This window comes from Schistocerca serialis, chromosome 3, assembly GCF_023864345.2.
Source record: "Schistocerca serialis cubense isolate TAMUIC-IGC-003099 chromosome 3, iqSchSeri2.2, whole genome shotgun sequence".
In the NCBI taxonomy this organism is placed as follows: Eukaryota; Metazoa; Arthropoda; class Insecta; order Orthoptera; family Acrididae; genus Schistocerca; species Schistocerca serialis.
The window spans coordinates 1,001,465,623-1,001,489,351 of NC_064640.1; the positions used below are offsets into that span (position 1 = coordinate 1,001,465,623).

At 44.6% G+C, this 23,729-nt stretch overlaps 1 protein-coding gene across 1 annotated transcript in view; it reads right to left on the minus strand.

Annotated features, from left to right (window-relative positions):
• The window catches only part of LOC126471361 (uncharacterized protein CCDC198-like), a gene marked incomplete at its 5' end in the record, with an annotated part of 95,332 nt that extends 73,597 nt beyond the window's left edge, over window positions 1-21,735 (minus strand). Inside the window, 2 exons of the mRNA XM_050099483.1 lie at window positions 21,606-21,685; window positions 21,716-21,735. Of these exons, the coding sequence (XP_049955440.1) occupies window positions 21,606-21,685; window positions 21,716-21,735 (100 nt within the window). The remainder of the gene's footprint in view (window positions 1-21,605; window positions 21,686-21,715) is intronic.
• Between the last annotated feature and the right edge of the window lie 1,994 nt (window positions 21,736-23,729).

Here is a 23,729-nt window from a genome sequence, read left to right on the forward strand (position 1 = left end):
GAGTGGAAAAAAAATTGGAAATTTGTAGTAAGGTCTTATGGGACCAAACTGCTTAGGTCATCGGTCCCTAAGCTTACACACTATTTAATCTAACTTAAACTAACTTACACTAAGGGCAACATACACACCCATGCCCGAGAGTGTACTCGAACCACCGACGGGGGGATCCGCGCGGACGTTGACAAGACATTTTTGTTTCTTATTCTAGAATTAACACACAAGTGATTACCTGTTCTAATGGATTTATGGTATTTTTGTTATTTGAGATATCTACCATACCTACGACAACTACGACATTGTGCATTTTCTCTTGCCTTACATAGGTGGGTGTTGTCTATCTGAGGCTCCCGTGACACTCCTATATCCGAGAGATGTTGTTTCACCTTCACCTTCCATTTCACCTGATAAATTTCGTAGCTAGTTCAGGTAAAACAACTTGGGTGATCTCCACTTTTTGTTAATCTACAGTTTTCACTGTTGCAGAAAGCTGCATCATGATTGGCACGCTGCAATGATATATTGAACAGATAGATGCTGTCAGCTCGGATTGCTTCATGAGTGGCTATCTTAATTCTAGCTGCTAAGACTGAGGTCAGAAGGACCTTGCTTTGTTGTAAGCGATGTGGTAGCTGCGAAGGCAAACTCGTTAAGATTACTTGAATCTTAGCCACATTATCAATAGGGACCAGTGACAGTACATCGACATTGGCTGTGCACCCAGTGATGTCCACAGCTATGTTAATTACTAAATAAGTTTCAGAGCAGTCTGTTATAACCGTCTTTCATGTTATGAATCAATGTACGCGATGCGGACCACTCATATGATTCAAAGACTTTATAGTCATACTTTCGTCTGCTAGGGAAGTCTTATTTTTGGATGAGTAGAGAGAAGCATGTCTTTCTGTAGCACTTCGAGAGCTATGCTTTGTGAACCATTCAGGTTGCTAGTCAGAGCAGCGTGTGCCTGGACAAAAAACTAGTCTTCCAAGACGCTTGGTCTGCGCAGGATGCAGTTGACAACGTACTGCCCGCTGACGATTTGTGAAATTCAGAATTTTGTCTTGTGATTTACCTGGGTAATTACTAGGATTATTGGTAAGATCGTTGCTCGCTTGCACTGCATTGGCGTCATTCCATATTACGTAATTTTTCAGGTGCTGCTGTTCAGGTCTTTGTTCAGACGGTGTATCTGAACACATGGAGGATCAATATATATTTTTCCGTGATTCATCCAAGGATTTTCTACACCCCAGATGATATTACGGGGATTGTAAAGCATATGGAGCTATTTTTCTGCTTTTTGTGAAACTTTTCCACTGAACACAACGTGATCAATAAGAGGATATTTGTATCCACTGTTCATTAATTTTCGTCTGCTGTCTAAATACTAATTGAAGTTAATTTAAAATCTCTCACGAATGATTTTCCTCCTGAAGTTATTATTTCATGCTCGTTGATACTCATGCTCATGTAACCTTTGCTCATACAAATAGTAGGTGCGAGCACAACGAACTTAAAACAAAATTACTTTCAGTGGACATAGGATTTTTTCTTTAATAGACAATTTTCCATCAAACAAATTAAGTTCGAATAGTAGAGAAATTCAAGACACATGCTGCAGTAGTGAATACATCGAGACATTGCATTTCAGTGAATGATTTTCTTGCGTTAGGCATTAAGACAAGCAGGATGTAGTTTCATCATCATTGCACGCATGTTACTGACAAGGAGAGATGATTTACACTCAAAGGTTGTATTAGTGTGCTGAAGACCTTGGCTGCAATATTTTCAAGGTTTTAATGCCTGAGTCATAACTTGCTATGTTCTCAAATTGGATTATAAAAGGCAGTGGTGGCTTTCACGTGTTCGCGATGAAAAATAGATGCAAGTCACACAAACGTAAGTATTGTCCCAAGAATATCAGGAAATCGTGATTATTCGGGTAAAATCCCGCGAAAACGAAGCGCATGTAAAGAAACGAAATTACCATGTGTATGCGAATCATGACAACTTCAGACAAACAAGCATTTGAACGAGAGCTCACTAGAAATAAGAACAGACTGCTACCAAACCTGCTGGGTCCTGCGTGTTAAGTGCATATTCTCTTAGGTCTGCGTGCTGGCGAGTTACTCCATTGGTGTTCATAAATCGAAGTCTTCACTTAATTAGGAAGACGTGGATCCGAGGTACGTTGGGCAGAAAAAATATCAGCTAATTTTACCTTACTCCTTCAATATAACTGCAGTCGAGAGGAGCAGGATTCAGATCCCCGTCCTCAGTTTAAGATTTAGGGTTGCCCTGTTTCCCATAATCGATTAAGATGATAGCTGGAAAGGCTTTTTAGAAAAGACGTGTCCAATTTCCTGGTGCTTCGTTGTTCTGTTCAAGTTTACACTTCGTCTCGACGGGATGTTAACCTCCATTCGCCTTTTTCTTCTTTTCTTTCTTTCTTTCTTTCTTTCTTTCCTTCGTTCCGACAGAACGACAAGTATCCATACATCAAATACGCCAAAATGCGGATCTTAGAATTAAGATCACTAGACGAAAACGTAGTTACTTTCGTCCTGTTATCCTGTAACATTTCTTAAAGGAAGTCAGTTTCCTGCATAAGCTGTTCTTTTAGTTTCAAATACAATCCATATTTTATTATTTATCAATTATGTAGGCATTATGAAGGTTCGTCACATCAAATGTTGTTATGTTAGCAGCATGTTATAATCTAGACATCAGCGTGAGAGAAAAGCAATATCTGATGGACTTCCAACCGAGAGTTTCACACAACAATAGTAGGTACGGGTACAACTATCACATGTATAGGTGCATACAGGGGTTAAATAATTATATTTAAACACCGCGAGAAATGCATGCGTGAATATAAATGCAGATGCTACCAAAGTGAGCAAGTGGCGCTGTTGTAGCTGACCTTTACGATGGCTTCCAATACATTGCATCTGTCAGTTGTAGTCAGAAGAGTGCTCCGTGTGGTTTTGATTGCATATTAACGGAGCTAAGTGAATCCGGAAGTAAGGAAATTGTTGGTGCTCGTTTGGTGGGTGCCTCTGTAACCACGGTAGACGAAGTGTTTGGTTTTTCGATAGACACCGCGTCGAAGATTTACACCGCACACAGGGAAAGCGGAAAAACATCATCCGTTATGTCACAACGCAGACGAAATTTGTATTGGGTGATCGTGACAGTAAGTCTTTGCAGTGGCTCGTGACGAAAAAAATAAGAGGACGACAGCTGAAAATCTACCCCCCCCCCCCCCCCAATTCTACTTTCCAGTTTACTTAAAATAACGGGTAAAATAAAGGTCGCACTTGACAACAATACAAACATTTTTCAATGGTATAATGACTCGAGTTCACTTGCTTGAACTGGTCGAACTAGACGTCATTTGAAGAAATGAAAAGCTGAGAATTCTCATGTTCGGGTCCCATCCCATTCAGAAATCACCTACAGAAGATTCAGATGGTCAGACAGCTTTAACCGATAATCATAACAAAAAGCTTATCAGGATTAAAACATTCGTCGTTTTGATAATGTACTGACGCGGCGATCTTTCTACATCGACTTGCACAGTAACTGGAGTTGATATTATGCCGTACCTTTCTGTGCTCTATCTTCCACTATATTAGCGTTCTCAAGTGTTCGTACTCGTTTCGGGTATTTTTATAATGTTCTCCTTGTAGTGTACATTTCGTTGCCACTAAACATAATAAACATTTATTCTGCCAGGTTTATTCTAGCCATCCTATATTAACGGCAACATGCAAGGTGACCGTCCCACGAGCTTACTTGAAAACATCTGTCACGCTGCTGAATAAGTGAAATAGGCCAACTTTTATTTATACCTGCCTGTCGAATGAGTACTGCATGTTCGCTTAGTCCATTCCACACAGTAGACGCCTTAAGGTCGGCAGCACCTTGCTGAAATTTATGGGATAGTATCGAAGAGACACACAACAGAGTTATGCATCTGGTGGAAAAGAGCTGCAATCTATCTTTCAGTCTCTAAAACTTTTGACATGCAACAGATGTAATTCAATTTTCCGTGAAACATATGAGTCAAAACTTTATCTACGATAATAATAGAAACTGAAGAAATGAATTAAATCTTGTAGCTGTGGCACAAATTTTAATTCATTTCTTCAGCTTGTATCATTATCGCAGATTTTGACATTCAGTTTTGTGTTGGCATACGCTGGCGTCAGCACACCATGCGGCATAGAGGTTACGATAGTATCGATGGAGGCCAATGACAGCCACGCTGGAAAAGCACCGCCAACACCCTCCGGCCGCCAGTATTTAGATAACCGCCGCGGCGCGGAGGGTCAGTGGGTTAGTTTAGTTCGTTCGAGTCAGTTCTAGTCTGTATGCCGTGTGAGTTCCAGTGTCTCACCGAGACGGAATCACAATCAGCCTCCAGCTTAGAGACAGGCAGCACATAGTGAACATAAAAGTGTTCATAGCGGACTTTGTACGTCAACAGCAGTGAAGCTTAAGTGGACTATATAGGAGAGCTTGTACCACATCACATAGAAGCTTAAGTAGCTCTTTGTTTATGAATAAAGAACCCAGTTAATAATTGCGTGCAGTGTGTGTTATAGAACGAGGGTACGGGCCACCAACCAACAACCTCTCCTTGCCCCCTCTCCCCCCCCCCCACCCACCCACCCAATCGCACAGCTCTATAGAGACAACGAGACGACTAAAAGCGCCTAACGAGGATTCAACAAGTTTCACGAAGATACAGTTCTAAGTTCATCCCTATATTATTATTCACATTACTGAATCCAGGAAGCCCGAGTGTTTTGGAAACAATGAAATCCTGGTACACTTCACACAATACAGAGTTTTAACAATCAACGACGCAGTGGGTTCCTCTAGAGTCCTAGAAATTTGAATAGTGATGGTTACGTGAGTTGAAGTGAAACAGTGAATGTTGTAGCGCCGCCAGAGAATACCTCCCTCTCCATCGTCATTCCTGAACCTGAGGCGGCCAAAGGCACGCGCTTTCTACAATTCATACATCTTCTGGAAATCTACGTGACTGGCTACTGGGGAACACCTAGCAACTTTAGAAAAGCCCAGTGTCAGTATCGGAGTGTCTACAGGGCACAAAGCAGCAGTCATATTTAACTAACGATGTCCAACGCTCGTATTTAAAAATCTATTTCACACGCCTTATGTACCCATATCGCTGTGTCAGTGGTTGCCGTCGTGAATATCATCCACTAATTTATAAGGCACATTTTTGGTCAGTTGTATTTAACCACAAAAGCATTCAGTATTGCCATGTCGTTATTGTGACATTTGTTGTAAGAGCCACTATGTTTGAACTGAGTAAGAAGATAGCATCCAGCATTTCACCAGGAAGGAGTTTTGATACGTCCAGATTAATCTGGTACAGTAAAAGCTGAAGGCTGTGGCGCAAGCTTGACGGCAGGTAGACAGCAGTCTTTCTATTCGCCACGATGCTTGGAGGGGGAGGAGTGGCGAGCCTCACGGCCTACACGACTCTTACCCCCCCCCCCCCCCCCCCCAAAGATTCCGGTACTCAATTTCACGGCAGGCTGAGGGCACCCGAGGGCGTCGTGGAGGGAATGGGAAGAGGAAAAAATCATCGCACCCGTCCGGCGCTGAACCCGGGACGTTCCAGGCCGGAGTCTAGTGCTAGGAGACCAAGGCTGATGCTGTCGTGTGCGATAAGGTGTCGAAGTTGAGTGACTGCGGGAGGATGCAAGATGACAGATAAAATTTCTATTGGTATGATGAATGACTGCTAACTCTAAATGTAGAAACATGTAAGTTAAAGCGGATGAATAGAAAAAACAAACCCGTAATGTTCAGACACAGCATTATTAGCCTCCTGCTTGACATAATCACGTCGTTTAAATATTTGGGCGTAACGTTACAAAGCGATATGAAATAGAACGATGGAACGAGCATGTGACGATTGTGGTAGGGAAGGCGAATACTCGACTTCAGTTTACTGGGAGAATTCTAGGTAAGTGTGGTTCATCTGTAAAGGAGACCACATATAGGGTGCTAGTCCGACCCGTTCTTGAGTACTGCTCGAGTGTTTTGAATCCGTACGAGTTCGGTTTAAGGCAAGAAGTCGAAGCAATTGAGAGGCGAGCAGCTAGATTAGATACTGATAGGTTCGAACAACACACAAGTGTTACGGACACGCTTCGGGAACTCAAATGGTAATCGCGGGAGGGAAGGTGACATTCTTTTCGAGGAACAATATTGAGATAATTTAGGGAATCGGCATTTGGTGCTGACTGCAGAATGGTTCTACTGCCTCCGACACACACTGCACGTAAGGGCCACGAAGGTAAGATACGGGATGTTAGGGCACATACGGAGGTATACAGACAGTCGTTTTTCCTTCGATCTGTTTTCGAGTGGACCAGGAAAGTAAATGACTGTTAGTGGTACGGGTACCCCCCGCCACGCGGAGAGTCTATGTTGATGTAGATGTACATCTGGTGCAGTTCCTGTTCTTAATTTTCCTCACAGGGATCACAGACAGATGTCAAAAACTATTATGTAGATAATTTTTTCAGACAAGATTTTACGAACTTCCTGCACATGAAAACTGTGCGACGGACCGGGACTCGACCCCGAACTTTTGTCATATGCGGGAGAATCATCTGCTTACTGGGCTATACAGAAAATTCAGAATGAAGTTTATTCTCTGCAGCGGAGTGTGCGCTGATATGAAACTTCCTGGAAGCATAAAACCGTGTGCCGTAGCGAGACTTCAGCCCGGGACCTTTGCCTTCCGCGGGCAAGTGCTCTACCAACTGAGCTGCCCAAGCACGACTCACGGCCCGTCCTCACAGCCGCAATTCCGCCAGTACCTCGTCTCCTACCTTCCAAATATCTCGTAAGCTCTCCTGTACAACTTGCAGAACTAGCTCACTCTGTAGGGGAGTGTGCGCTGATATGAGACTTCCTGGCACATTAAAACTGTGTACCGAACCGATACTCGAACTCGAGACCTTTACCTTTCACGGGAAAGGGAAAGGTCCCGTGTTCGAGTCTCGGTCCGGCACACAGTTTTAATCTGCTGGGAAGTTTCATATCTAGGAGATACTCTGAGAAGTTTGGAAAGCAGGAGAGGAGTACCAGCGAAAGTGAATGTGCGAAAGCAGGGATATAAGTCGTGCCAGGTTAGCTCAGTCGGCAGACTATTTATTCACCAAATTGAAACGTTCAGTGTTCGACACCCGTTCGTGCATACAGTATGAATCTCCTAGGAAGTTTTAATCAGCACAATGAAGTGTGGGATTTAATTTTGGAATACACGGGGCGTTCGGAAATTCCCGTTACAAACTCCAATGGCCTGTAGATGCGACTGAGTAGATAATGCTATTAATTAGAACGCATGTCCGGAAACTTATCGTTTCCGTGTTATAACTGTTTGAAAACATGTACGTAACGCGACCACTTTTATAAGTAATAGACTATGCGTGACCCAGTACAGCACTTGTTTTGCAGTTTCACTCACTAACTGTCAAATAAATTGTTCGTGTACTCGTTGACGCGTTTTCTTCCACGTGTTTCAGTACGGCCTCTTCCAATTCGGGTGTGTGGCATCTCCTCGGAGCAGCAGAGTCACACCTGATGCCGTCTCAAAGACGATGTGCAATTGTGCCGAAAAGGGTATGCAATGGCGTCGGAGGTTATGGATAACAATCTCGATAAAGACGACAAGCAGCCCTTCCATTACCGTGAGCTTCGCAATTCAGAAGGATCGTGTCTGTTTATTCTGCAAACGTTTAATCAACCATGTCCCTCTAACACTCACAGACACGGGAATGAGCGTCGAACCAGGTCAGAGAGGTAAGACAGACGTCAAATAACATCAGCCGATCCAACGTAACTACATGCCACCATGAGTACTCTGTTGCATACATACCCAGCAGACATGTTTTCGAACGGCTGTAGCACGGAAACAGTAGGTTTCCGGCCTTGGGGTCCTGTTCAAAATACACACATCAAAAAAAGTTTTGCATCACCCCGCTTCACACAACTCCTGAAGACAGAGGTTGACTGTGGATATTGTATCACAGACACAGTCCCTATGACTGTTCAGGGATGTCACTAAACCCACCCAAAGATGTAAACAAGCATGCATAAGTAGCTCCTATTAGACGGAGGGGGTCCGACAGCTGATCTGCTCCAGTCATTCCACCAGGAAGGAGGTACACGGCTCGTGTTGTCTGTAGTTCAATCATGCCTAGACGGTCAATGCCGCGGTTCGATCGTGTCCACACTGTTACTTTGTGCCAGGAAGGCAGTATTGCAACAAGGGTGCTATGAGATCACTCTGCATTGTTGCCAGATGTATCCAAGATGACGGCGCTGACGTTATCCAAGATGGCGTCATGTAGACTTGGAAACAGAGCATGACGTCATCCAAGATGGCGGCTATTGTGGTTGGCAAGAGAGCCAACACTGTTTTACTAAAGGAGGCCGAAATGCACGCGTTTTAGCTCACGCAGGCTGTCGTGAGGTCTGGAACATGACAAGGAAATTAGAATTTAGAAAAAATGGACGTAGCTGGTGGAATACTTAACTTTAATCCATTAATGATGAACGTCGCTCTTGACGGTACATGATTCACAATATCAATAGTAACTGAATACGGCGCCTTGCTAGGTCGTAGCAAATGATGTAGCTGAAGGCTGTGCTAACTATCGTCTTGGCAAATGAGAGCGTATTTTGTCAGTGAACCATCGCTAGCAAAGTCAGTTGTACAACTGGAGTGAGTGCTAGGAAGTCTCTCTAGACCTGCTGTGTGGCGGCGCTCGGTCTGCAATCACTGACAGTGGCGACATGCGGGTCCGACGTATACTAAGGGACCGCGGCCGATTTAAAGACTACCACCTAGCAAGTGTGGTGTCTGGCGGTGACACCACAGTGGCCATGACGTCAGATGATGACGCAAGTACCATTATACAAGGTGGTGGATTTTGGCGGAAAGTTTGGATTTTGGTGTAAAAGTGCCACCCCCCACCCCCCTCCCCCAGAAAAACGGCAGGAAATTCAAATTCCAAGAGGATAATGCACCACACCACTGTTCTCTCTGCTAAACAAAGAAAATCGTGGGAAGATGGCTCACTTAGCCTACCTCCACTAACCTAAGTCACCCGACCGTCACTTCCTCCTATGAACTGGCACCAAGTTTGAATTTTGGCGGTAAACAAAGCTCACTTCGGATTTCGCTGCTAAGGTGAGAAAATGGCGTGAAAGAAAGGACACTTGTACTAACCTCAGTCGCCCGACCACCACCTCCTCATGAGGATTCGTGGGAAAAAAGGACCTGTCTTTACTATTTAACGAATTTTATGCCGGTGTGTTTGCGACTGGGTCCGGATTCGAACTGGCTCAGCACATTTCGCCACCAGCAGAGGGCGCCCTCACGGCGTCAGGTGATGACGCAAGTACTGTTATTCAAGATTGCCGCAGCCAGTGTATTTGCCACGTGATCTAGTTCATATCGCCGCCACCAGAGGGTGCTGTCGTGACGTCAGCTGATGACGCAAGTACTGTTATTCAAGATGGCTGCATATATTTTGTACGCCATGTGCTGTAGGACACAGCCACTGCACGATCCCATTACACAATCCAAGATCGTCGCTCGCAGTGCATTAAACACACGTCACCCCCGTAGTCAAGCGCTGAGAGAGATAGATGCTGTAATGCTTTCTCTCTCACACGTCTACAACGGCGTGCGCCGCGCGAATAGAGCCCACAGGCGCCACAGCTAGTCTTGACACATTCCTCTAAACGGACTTTGATATATGCGGTCCTCCCTATTGCATCTTGGTTGTAAAATAGAGACTTCAGCGTCATAACTAAGTTAGCGATAGGAGCTTGTTAGGCGCTGCAATCCACGTGTACACATTTGCCCGACAGATGTGCTATTTACGGAGTTAGTGATGGAATGACTTGCAATTTTCAAATGTCGGACACTGTTGTTATGTGGTTATCTGTTTCCTTGTAAGATGTATCCCCCGCTAGTAACGATCATTTTATATAGGCCTGATGCAGGCATTGTGTAATTTCTGAATGGTGATCTAATGTGAACAGTGGACACTATACATCTCCGGAAAGCTGTATTGTGCTTATATCACGAAGAGCAAGTGTTTTACGGTTCGATACCATAGTTTTTTATTGAGAAATCGGGAAGGAGGATGTATGTCATGCACTTGAAATATATTTCTCACAAAGAAATTTTAACAACGTTACATTCCATACGTCTGATAGGTAGGAAACGCAGGTGATCTAAGATTATAGGCCCGTTTTAAGTGCAGAACATTGTAGCCTTAGCAGTGCGTGTGTTTATGTTCTCTCTTACCAATACCTTCCAGGTACTGATCCTAGATTCTAGAACAGTACTTTAGAGTTGATAGCTTGACTGATTTACATAAAAATGCGTCGAACTCCATCCGTCTGGTGCTCCGTCTCCTATAAAAACCATTCTTTTCTTGTTTTTCTTATCTGGCTGCTATTACATGATGGCACTTTGAAATCTGTTACTATAGATCGATAAGGAGTGCTAAGCTCCTTGACGTGGAGGCATCTTGAGATAGGTGAGGGCTCAGAAAGCTCCATTCATTCACGGGAGGTGGAGTGTATAGGTCTGCTTCTGGTCGGTTGCAGATTAATTGACTAACGGTGCAGCAGGGCTGGTTGGTCAAAGACAGTGTGAGGAGGGTCTTTCACTCTCTAATTTTACCCTAAGACAGCGAGAATACTCTGTGACTCTCATACGCATAGAGATAGATCGTAAAATTAAACACTATGCTCGAGGTGATAGAAATATGTGGAGCGCTATCTGGTATACTTTGATGATTTATGTGTTTGAGAATTAACACTGAATGGGCGTACTGCACAGTCATTTATCCATGTTCGCAATGATACTCGCAAAGTCGAGAGGGGGTGGTTTAAATACGATACTGAAATTGAGGAAACTTGCTGTCAGATCATTGGCCGGTGTTGAAGTTACTGTAAAATTCTTCACACTATCAACTGTGATGTTTATTATTAGAGTACATCGATGGTGACTTTTTTATCACATCTGCACACTCGTTACCACATAATGATTGACTGATGTGGCTTGTATGAGTTGGGGAACAAGTTTTTGTGGATGGACAGCAACTTCTGGGGGTTGCTAGCAGTGAATCAGTGATCACGTACATGAGTGAAATATGAGAAATCAGTCGAAAGGTAGCCCAGAGTCGTCAGCTATTCCATCAGTGTGAGAGGCAAGTCTAAATTTAGAGCTTGTGAATGAGTTTCGGACTGTAGTTTGGAGACCTACGCCAACGCCGTAAAACTCTTCCAGTTTGCTTATGTTGTAACTGTCTTTTATTTAAACATCCGGGGTTATGCTATCCGCCGTAAGAATATGATTTACAAGGTGCAAAGTCTAGTTTCCTGCGAAAGGCGGTCGATCAGAACGTCTTAATGTCAGTTTAGAACCTTGCACAGGCCACGAAGTCATGGCAGAAGGAAACGACATGTTTGGCAGTGTAAAAAGGGTGTTAGAAAACAGTGTTTTAAACAGGACCAGAGCAATTTAGCATAGTCTGCGGGATACTATCATTCGCCTAGAGTATAGCTGGTCAAACTTTAGAGGGGCCTGTGGTGCCTGTATATTTAATAGGCGGCAGTAGCGGTAGCAGTTTGAGGTAAGGGACTTGGTAAACAGTTAGGAATGCTTGGAGGGTTTCACACTTCGCTATTCTTGGGAAACATTGCAAAATCTCTTTCTCTGTGGCGGAGCCCCACCGCACCTATGCGTCGGGGAGCATTGTGAAATCTCTTCCTCCGCGCTGGACCGCACCGCAGCTATGTGTCATTATGTCAGCATCGGTGCCTAATTGACTTCTAAATTGGATAAGGTTTTATAGTTCGTAATTTTTCTCTGTTGGGGGGTACAGAATAACGATGATAGCATGTTCGGCTGATTGATTTGAATGGACGTGGATCTGTAGTACTTGTATGTAGTTTGGGTGCGTACAACATTGCACGCATTTTCGCCAAATGGTCAAAACACTGTCTTGTTCCACTAACTCAGGTCGTTCTGTTTCTACACTGGTTGCCGAAGGTGGTGGGTATGTCTTTCTCCGACTTCTGCTCACTTCCGACTTAAATTGGAACGATCACATGAGGAAAGCTGTAGAAATAGAAGCAGTTGCAAGATGCATAGGGGCTGGCTAAAACCAAGTTGTAATTTTACTGTAGCAGCTAGGTTTGGGAAAGGTGACTCGTTTCGAGATATGGGAATGTTAAAAATATGATTGAGTAATCGTAGTAATCATTAAAGGAATTGTCCATAGGATCAAACGCAGGTATGTGCTTGAATGGAAAGAGCTGTTACCAAATTCCCGACATCATTTCTAGCTGATAGCATAACACTAGAGAACAGAGAAGCTAGTGTACATTTTTCATCTTACGACCTCAATCGGCACATCATCTACTACTACTGTTTGTGTTCCTTCTCAGTCAGTCATCGCCAATAGCTCAGTGGATATATCGCAATACCTCTGATATGGCATCGAGACAGAATGCAATAGAAATACTATAGAATGATCTAGTTGGGATGGTGTGAGGGAGTCGCAAATACCACCTACATACCACGTTCCTTAGCCGAATCACTTTCAAAGTTGAGTGATTTTATCACGAGGTTGCATCGTGGACGGATAATACGCATTTGTACGATCCCCGTCATGGTATTTCTCCGAAAAAAAACGACGTCATTGAGAAGTCATGTAGTACCTCGATTTGTAAAGCGGGTATAGCGTTTAACATGGATACTTGTGTGCACCTGTAGAACCAAAACTGTTTGTGACAGTAACATGCAGTAGTTGGTGCGATCGGTTTTTTCTTTAACATCTAGCGGATTAGGTCTCCCTTTCTAGGACACAGTGGTAGGACTCGAAAGAAAAACCTAATATACATGCACACCTATCGTTGATTTTCGTTCAGTATTATTTCGTACCGTAGGCGATCCGTTCTTGACGGAGTATTATATTTAGTACTAAGGGATGCGTCATATGTTCGCATTTGAACAAGAAGTTTTATAAAGTATGTGTTTGTGGGAGGGAAATGACTATGTACAGTCGTAAGGAGGGTATGGATGTGACTTGATAGCGAGGTGAAGAGTATGTCCAGTCGTAAGGAAGGTACAGATATTTCCATTTCCAGAGCTACTGCCGACAGCATGGTGTATTTCCGATACTTCGCTCATTGTCGAATGTCATTCAATTGAGACCGCGATCGTAACATTTAATTGTAATTATAATGATAAAAGATATATTTGACCGGTTTTCTAGAATGATTCCATGTATGCATGGCCTGTGGTGGTAATGATTCACGTTTCCCGTTAGTGCAAGCCCCTGTCTGAATGCATAGGCCTGTTGGAGTGTAGGAATGTATCTGAGTTAACTTTGCAGTTCTCTACACGACAGAATAGTGAACTAATACTTGGTATCTATCGGGCGGCTTTCGTGATCAAGTGTAAATTTGAGAAGATGGTGCGTTTGCGCTGGACCGCTATTCCCTCCCATGTAAATTGTTCGGTTGACTACTTCTGTAGATTTAGCACCTTTATTTAGTTGAGAGAAGATCGATTGTGGTGTGTGGAAGACACGTTTGCTGTTCTCTAGACATGGGAAAAATCTTAGTTGGCTTCTAATTTATAGGGCTGATTTGGGATCAGTTATATCATCGACATCGGTATTCTGGAGTGGAAATAATAGTTTCCTCTATTTGTTTCTAGTTACTCAGTGGTTTACAGCACGCTGCACCTCGCTAAAGTTTGGGGTTGTAGAGAAATCATTTAGAAAGGGGAAACTACAGCCGTAATTTTTCCCGAGGGCATGCAGCTTTACTGTATGATTACATGATGATGGCGTCCTCTTGGGTAAAATATTCCGGAGGTAAAATAGTCCCCCATTCGGATCTCCGGGCGGGGACTACTCAAGAGGACGTCGTTATCAGGAGAAAGAAAACTGGCGTTCTACGGATCGGAGCGTGGAATGTCAGATCCCTTAATCGGGCAGGTAGGTTAGAAAATTTAAAAAGGGAAATGGATAGGTTGAAGTTAGATATAGTGGGAATTAGTGAAGTTCGGTGGCAGGAGGAACAAGACTTCTGGTCAGGTGACTACAGGGTTATAAACACAAAATCAAATAGGGGTAATGCAGGAGTAGGTTTAATAATGAATAGGAAAATAGGAATGCGGGTAAGCTACTACAAACAGCATAGTGAACGCATTATTGTGACCAAGATAGATACGAAGCCCACACCTACTACAGTAGTACAAGTTTATATGCCAACTAGCTCTGCAGATGACGAAGAAATTGAAGAAATGTATGATGAAATAAAAGAAATTATTCAGATTGTGAAGGGAGACGAAAATTTAATAGTCATGGGTGACTGGAATTCGAGTGTAGGAAAAGGGAGAGAAGGAAACATAGTAGGTGAATATGGATTGGGGGACAGAAATGAAAGAGGAAGCCGCCTGGTAGAATTTTGCACAGAGCACAACATAATCATAGCTAACACTTGGTTTAAGAATCATGAAAGAAGGTTGTATACATGGAAGAACCCTGGAGATACTAAAAGGTATCAGATAGATTATATAATGGTAAGACAGAGATTTAGGAACCAGGTTTTAAATTGTAAGACATTTCCAGGGGCAGATGTGGACTCTGACCACAATCTATTGGTTATGACCTGTAGATTAAAACTGAAGAAACTGCAAAAAGGTGGGAATTTAAGGAGATGGGACCTGGATAAACTAAAAGAACCAGAGGTTGTACAGAGATTCAGGGAGAGCATAAGGGAGCAATTGACAGGAATGGGGGAAATAAATACAGTAGAAGAAGAATGGGTAGCTTTGAGGGATGAAGTAGTGACAGCAGCAGAGGATCAAGTAGGTAAAAAGACGAGGGCTAGTAGAAATCCTTGGGTAACAGAAGAAATATTGAATTTAATTGATGAAAGGAGAAAATATAAAAATGCAGTAAGTGAAACAGGCAAAAAGGAATACAAACGTCTCAAAAATGAGATCGACAGGAATTGCAAAGTGGCTAAGCAGGGATGGCTAGAGGACAAATGTAAGGATGTAGAGGCCTATCTCACTAGGGGTAAGATAGATACCGCCTACAGGAAAATTAAAGAGACCTTTGGAGATAAGAGAACGACTTGTATGAATATCAAGAGCTCAGATGGAAACCCAGTTCTAAGCAAAGAAGGGAAAGCAGAAAGGTGGAAGGAGTATATAGAGGGGCTATACAAGGGCGATGTACTTGAGGACAATATTATGGAAATGGAAGAGGATTTAGATGAAGATGAAATGGGAGATATGATACTGCGTGAAGAGTTTGACAGAGCACTGAAAGACCTGAGTCGAAACAAGGCCCCCGGAGTAGACAATATTCCATTGGAACTACTGACGGCCGTGGGAGAGCCAGTCCTGACAAAACTCTACCATCTGGTGAGCAAGATGTATGAAACAGGCGAAATACCCTCAGACTTCAAGAAGAATATAATAATTCCAATCCCAAAGAAAGCAGGTGTTGACAGATGTGAAAATTACCGAACTATCAGCTTAATAAGTCACAGCTGCAAAATACTAACACGAATTCTTTACAGACGAATGGAAAAACTAGTAGAAGCCAACCTCGGGGAAGATCAGTTTGGATTCCGTAGAAACACTGGAACACGTGAGGCAATACTGACCTTACGACTTATGTTAGAAGAAAGATTAAGGAAAGGCAAACCTACGTTTCTAGTATTTGTAGACTTAGAGAAAGCTTTTGACAATGTTGACTGGAATACTCTCTTTCAAATTCTAAAGGTGGCAGGGGTAAAATACAGGGAGCGAAAGGCTATTTACAATTTGTACAGAAACCAGATGGCAGTTATAAGAGTTGAGGGGCATGAAAGGGAAGCAGTGGTTGGGAAGGGAGTAAGACAGGGTTGTAGCCTCTCCCCGATGTTGTTCAATCTGTATATTGAGCAAGCAGTAAAGGAAACAAAAGAAAAATTCGGAGTAGGTATTAAAATTCATGGAGAAGAAATAAAAACTTTGAGGTTCGCTGATGACATTGTAATTCTGTCAGAGACAGCAAAGGACTTGGAAGAGCAGTTGAATGGAATGGACAGTGTCTTGAAAGGAGGATATAAGATGAACATCAACAAAAGCAAAACAAGGATAATGGAATGTAGTCTAATTAAGTCGGGTGATGCTGAGGGAATTAGATTAGGAAATGAGGCACTTAAAGTAGTAAAGGAGTTTTGCTATTTGGGGAGCAAAATAACTGATGATGGTCGAAGTAGAGAGGATATAAAATGTAGGCTGGCAATGGCAAGGAAAGCGTTTCTGAAGAAGAGAAATTTGTTAACATCCAGTATTGATTTAAGTGTCAGGAAGTCATTTCTGAAAGTATTCGTATGGAGTGTAGCCATGTATGGAAGTGAAACATGGACGATAAATAGTTTGGACAAGAAGAGAATAGAAGCTTTCGAAATGTGGTGCTACAGAAGAATGCTAAAGATTAGATGGGTAGATCACATAACTAATGAGGAAGTATTGAATAGGATTGGGGAGAAGAGAAGTTTGTGGCACAACTTGACCAGAAGAAGGGATCGGTTGGTAGGACATGTTCTGAGGCATCAAGGGATCACCAATTTAGTATTGGAGGGCAGCGTGGAGGGTAAAAATCGTAGAGGGAGACCAAGAGATGAATACACTAAGCAGATTCAGAAGGATGTAGGTTGCAGTAGGTACTGGGAGATGAAAAAGCTTGCACAGGATAGAGTAGCATGGAGAGCTGCATCAAACCAGTCTCAGGACTGAAGACCACAACAACAACAACAACAAGCAATCGGTTGGATGATGTCAAGTGCTTGATATTGGGAAGTACCACGAAAATGGTGTAATATTATGGCGACAATACGAATGTTCTTGTAATTCCCGAGTCTGGAGATGTGTGTAGAAAAAAGCGAGCAAGCAAGGAAGCAGGAGCAGTAACGCGTTTGTGCCGAGGGGAAACGAGTGCACGTTAGTACACGTTTATGTACATTAATGTATGGGACAGTCTTCCCTTGAAATATACCACTTGGAGTTCATTCTATCATGTAGCCATTGTAGTTCAATATTCTAGCTCCTGTCCTCAGTGGGAGAACAGTGGAGTTGAGTTAGAGTCTTTCCGTATTTGACGATAAGTATGAGACTTTGCGAGGTTTAGTTGTCGGTGCAAATGGCGATTCCCTAGGACTGGAGAGCATAGTGACATATAGCCGGTGTGAGTGTATGCATACGATAACTTTTTAGGGTCCTGTACAGATATAAAAGATAGCTACACTGTTGTGTAAAATGTGTATATATTGTATTGTAACGTTAGTGTGGGTTACGTTGTGTAAAATTTGTATACATTGCATTGTAAAATTACTATGGTTTATGTTATGGCATGACTAGAGAGTATGAGTGTGTCCTATCGTAAGAGTCTTTCCGTATCTGACGATATGTATGTTATCAGTGAAATATGACGATCTGTGTGAAATAATTGCTGAAAGTATCGTCTGCAGAAGGAAAAAAAAAAGGTGGACAGTACTTCGAATATCGGCGGTATCAGTAATTCAGCGGGTAAATTCGATAACAGCCAATCAGAATGCTCGATTCATTGACATCGTTTGTACTGGGGTAGAGGAGCCTCTTCATAGCGGAGGGAACGTTTGCGCATGTTTGAAGCATGAAGGTTAACACGTGATGGACTGAGTACGATCTTAGGCCTGAAGGGAAGACTGCATTAGGCTCTAGTTTCGTAAACAGGTGTTGTTAGAATAAGAATTTTCGTGCATGCAAGCTCAGACATCTAGAAAGCAAGCGTTACATATTTCTGGGACACTATACAATTCCCGAGAGGTCCGCTTGGCTGTTATTTTTTTTACAAAGCAATGTGATGTAAGAATAATATTGGGAACGTTTTAGATGGAGAGTCGCCAAAAGGACGTTTTGCAGCGGGGTGTCAGTGACGCTGGGATGGGTACGCATCTCGTACGTTCCGTTAGGGGGAGAGCAGGCTGTGCGATTCAATCATCAGCGGTAAAGACAAGTGCCGCCCTGCGGTGTCTCGTGTATGGGGCCTGCGCCTTGGAGTTCTGTGACGCCGGTATATAACAGTAGACGTATACTCGAAAATAGAAGCAGCTCTCACCTGCATCCGGCGGTGGCTCCCGCCCCTTCACGTCAGTCGTGTCGACCACACGTGCATGCGGCTCTGCCCGGAGCGTCCACGCCCTGTAAATATGTCTTCGCTCCCATCCGATTGTGTCATTATCGGCGCCTAGGTCGCCACGTATTGCGATAGGAATTTCTCTGATGTCACGTATGAAAAGGGATGTGGCTGCGTTATGCCTGAGGGCACCTGTGTGTAGCTTCACAGCTGCCGACCACGTCACTTCGCGGGGGGAACGGGGCTGGCGGACGGTGCTTGCGCGCGTTGATTGCATTATTTTTTCGCCAGGGCTCTAGGCTGTGCCATGCACTATTTGGACAGTTTACGAGTACTGAGCGTGCCTACACATAAGTGTGCTGTATTATTTAGGAGTAGTCTGCAAGTTTGTAATGGAATTATTTTGTCAATTTAGGAGTTGTTTGCGTGTCTGGAGAGCGTTATTTAGAAGTAGTCTGCAGGTCTGTGGGCTGTGTGAGATGGTCCCAAGAATGTGAGAGCGTGTGTTTTGTATCATTGTGATAAATGTACTCCATCCCTAAATAAAATGTTCAAAAATAAATAGAATTCACTCCTTCCTTACTCTCCCCAGCAGCCCAGCGCAGTCTGAGTCATTTTCGCGCCATTTTCTCTCTACAGAGCACCATCTGGGGTTCTATGGCGTAGAATCACGTTACGAATACAGTAGCCAATAACAGTGCAGTATTCTAGTGGGGGGGGGGGGGTGCTATGTCATGAATGAACACTGCGCTCCTAGTGGGAAAATGTGAGAATTTTCATTTGATAATTGAATATCCAAATGGTACATTCATTTATGGAATATGATTGCAATTGAATTGGAATTAAGTACTTAGGTAATTGATACATTAGATGCGCGATGAAGGTGTCACAAGTGTTCAGTTACATTCGCTGGCATACTTCCAGAAGAGTATCTGTGGCGCCCACTGGCCCTACACGCGAGGCACACGCCATCATATTGGTTCCCGCCATTTACCCCACCACATAACGTCATCATCTGATGTCATTATGGCGCCCTCTGGTGGCAGCAATATGGACTAGACCACGTGGTCAATACACCGGCTGCCGCCATCTTGAATAACGGTACTTGCGTCATCACCTGACGACACGACATTGCCCTCGGGTGGTGGCAATACGCACTAAGTCAGTTGGGCTCTAGACCTAGGGGTGAAAACATCTGTATGAAATTCTTTAAATAATAAAGACAAGTCCTTTTTCCCACAAATCATTAGGAGGAGGTAGCGAATGAAGTTAGTACAAGTGTGCTTTCTTTGCTAGCATTTTTGTACCTTAGCAGCGAAATGCCAAGTGAACTTTGCTTACGAACAAAATTCAAAGTTGGTGCCAATTCATAAGAGGAAATGATTGACTTAGTATAGTTGAGGTAGCCCAAGTGAACGATCTTCCAGCGATTTTCTTTGCTTATTAGAGATAACGGTGGTGTGGTGCATTATCCTGTTCGAATTTGAACTTCGCGCCTTTTTCTGGGGAGTGGCAATTCCCTGCCAAAATTCAAACTTACCACCAAAATCCGACATCTTGAATGATGTCACCGCCGCCATCTTGGATGACATCATGCACTGTTTCCAAGTCTACAAGACGCCATCTTGCATGACGTCATCGCCGCATTCTTGGATACATCTGGCAACAATAAAGAGTGATCTTGTACTGACTTGTCCCAATACTGAGGGCCTCTCAACAAAGGAAGTGTCCAGGCGTTTCGGAATAAACCAAAATGATGATGTTCAGACATGGAGAAGATACAGAGAGACAGGAACTGCTGATAACATGCCTCCCTCAGACTCCCCAAGGGCTACTATCGCAGTGGATGACTGCTACCTATGGAGTATGGTTCGGAGGAACCCTGACAGCAACGCCAACACGTTGAAAAATGCTTTTTACACAAAACACAGGACATCAAACTATGCGCAATATGCTGCACGATGTGCAATTTCACTAGTGACGTCCATGGCGAGGTCCATCTTTGCAACCAGGACACAATGCAGCACGGTACAGATGGGTCCAACAACATGCCGAATGGACTGCTAAGGATTGGCATTAGGTTCTCTTCACTGATGAGTGTCGCATATGCCTTCTACCAGACAATCGTCGGAACCACGTTTGGAGGCAACCCGGTCAGGCTGAACGTCCTAGACACACTGTTCGACGAGTTCAGCAAGGTGTACGTTCCCTGATGTTTTAAGATGGCATTATGCGGAGCCGACGTACGTCGCTGGTGGATGGCGCCCTAACGGCTGTACGATACACGAATGCCATCTTCCGACCGATAGTACAACCGTATCGGCAGCATACTGACGAGGCATTCGTCTCCGTGGACGACGATTCGTGCCCCCATTCCGCACATCTCGTGAATGACTTCCTTCAGGATAAAGACATCTTTCGACTAGAGAAGCCAATATGTTCTCCAGACATGAACCCTATCGAACATGCCTGGGATAGATTGAAAAGAGCTGTTTATGGACGACGTGACCGACCAACCACTCTGAGGGATCTACGCCGAAACGCCGTTGAGAAGTGGGACAATGTGGACCAACAGTGCCTTGATGAACTTGTGGATAATATGCCACGACGAATACAGGCATGCATCAGTGCAAGAAGACGCGCTTCTGGGTATTAGAGGTACGGGTGTGTACAGCAGTCTTGACCTTCAACTCTGAAGGTCTCACTGTAAGGTGGTACAACATGCAATGTGTGGTTTTCACGAGCAATAAAAAGGGCGGAAATGATATTTATGTTGATCTCTATTCAAATCTTTATGTGAAGGTTCAGGAATTCTCGGAACCGAGGTGATGCAAAACTTTTTGGGTGTGTGTGTGTGTGTGTGTGTTGTGTACTTTGGTTCAAATGGCTCTGAGCGCTATGGGACTTAACCTCTGAGTGCATCATTCCCCTAGAACTTAGAACTACTTAAACCTAACTAACCTAAGGACATCACACACATCCATGCCCGAGGCAGGATTCGAACCTGCGACGGTAACGGTCGCGCGGTTCCAGACTGTAGCGCCTAGAACCGCTCGGCCACCCTGGCCGGCTATTTTGTACTCACTCGCCTCTACAAGTCGTAGAAATTTGTAACGAGTATTTCCGGACACTTGTACTAGAGTTTGGTTTAATCGCCAAATTGCATATTCACGGAGTATCCAGTAGCCAACTCGTGCTTAGGTATTGTGTGCAAATGGTGTTAACACATGGGAATGTGAAACAAGTGCGGAACTTGTTGACTGTTACCGACTCTGTGGGAGGTAAAGACTCGTGTTGTGCGGATGAGGAACAGAGAAATGCCTTCTTACGTACCGACGGCGGGCTTAGGCGGCGGTGTGTCCGGCGCGAGCGGCGGCGCCTCCCGCAGCAGCTCCGCCGGCGGGTCGGCGGCGTTCAGCGGCTGCAGCGTCGACTGGCGGCGCGATCCCAGCTGTGGCCCCGCCTCGGGGCCGCCGCCCCCGCCGTCGCTGCCGCCGCCCCCGCCACCCTCGCCACCCCCGCCGCCCTGCGACGCCTCCGTCACCGCCAGCGCGGCCGCCGACAGCGACGCCGACGCGGACCCCGAGGCCGGCACCACCACCGTCGTACGCCGCGACACGCCGCACCCCATCTCACTCCATGCTCGGCTCTGCATCACAATCCTTCAGGCACTTACTGCTCATTCGTGAGCCGTTACACACAACCAAAATGTAACAACCCATAATGCAGTATTAGGGCAAGCACAAATTTTTCGACACTAGCAGAGAGCCGACGTAGTTATCAGTGGAATCCTGTTCTTATTACGCTTAAGTGACAAAAATAGTGCGGCACCTCTTAATACGAGTCTTTAGAAGTCCCATGAGACATGCTGCCTCAATAGCCATCCGTAGTGGCGAAAGTGTGGCCGGTGCAGGGTTTTGTGCGCGACCCGACCCATAAATGTTCAGTGGGGTTCACATCGGGCAATCTGAGTCGCCAACTCATTCGCTCGAAATGTCCAGAACTTTCCTCAGACCAGTCGCGAACAATTGCGGCGCCGTGACGTGGCGCATTGTCACCAGAAACAATTACATCGTCACTTGGGAACACGAAGTGGCACTGACGTCTCTCATCTGCTGCCGTAGTCTATTAATGTCATACTTCACCGCATTGTCGTAACGGATACGTCCGTCGTACCTCCCACATCGATTTTTGCGGTTATTTCACGCAGCGTTGTTTGTCTGTTAGCACTGACAAGTCTACAGAAACGCCGTTGCTCTCGGTCGTTAAGTGAAGGCTGTCGGGCAGTGCGTTGTCCGTGATGAGAGATAACGCCTAAAGTTTGGTATTCTTGGCACACTCTTGACAGTGCGGACCTCGAAATAGTGAATTCCGTAACGATTTCCGGAATCTAATGTCCCATGCGTCTAGCTCAAACTACCAGTCTGTTAATTCCCGACGTGTGGCCGTAATCGTGTCGGAAACCTTTCCTCACGAATCACCTGCGTACAAATAACAGCTCCGGCAAGCCACTGCCCTTTTACACCTTGTGTTCGCGATACTACCACCATCTGCAAATGTGCATATCGATATCCCGTGACTTCTGTCGCCTCAGTGTGTGCTGGGGACACGTGTGGTAACGCAGTAGGTCAACTATCAAACATCCTGATGAGCACCCCTGTTTCTACAACTTTTCAAAGTGCTGTGTCAAACTTAAGGACGAAAGTGACTTTCCCATTACGTATCACGGTATAGCAACACAGCTCGATGAAAATTGGACCATACATAGAACTGCTACAGTATAGTACAAAAGGTAATTGAAGAAAATACACAATCGGATGAATAGAAATGAAACCTTTGTTTAAAGACATTAAATACGATGAAGTCATAGTCAATGATGACGGTCCTCTGGATACTGGAAAATCAGCGACGTGTTTCTCCATGCGGTGCTCGATCGTCACAGACGGCAACGGACGCTCCGCAACACTCCCACGCTGGCTGCAAGACTGGTAAGGAGTTCTTCTGGCAGGGCGTTCACTTCGTCCACTAACTTCGGATGGTCGCTCGTACACGTCCACATGCAGCGATACGTCTCCCGACGCATCCCACAAGTACTCGATGAAAATAAAGACTTGGAAACGGGAAGGCCAGTCCAAACGCCGAATATCCACTCGTTCCGAGAGCTGTTCCACCTGCGCAGTTGGCACTGGTGGTACACTGACATCCATAAATAGGACGTCAGGGCCGAATCCAGCCCTGAAAAGACGCACGTGGTGAACAAGTACTGTACCACAGAGTGCTCCCGACTCCTGGGGAGGTGGGTGGGTTTATTATCTATTACATTCTGCTACAAATTGATCTTGTCAAAAGCCGAGAAGCGATTCTTCTTGGTGTTTTAGGTCTCTGGGGCACTCTGGGATGCTTTCTACTTCACTGTGGGATGATCTCTGGGGCATTCTGGAATGCTCTCTGGGGCAC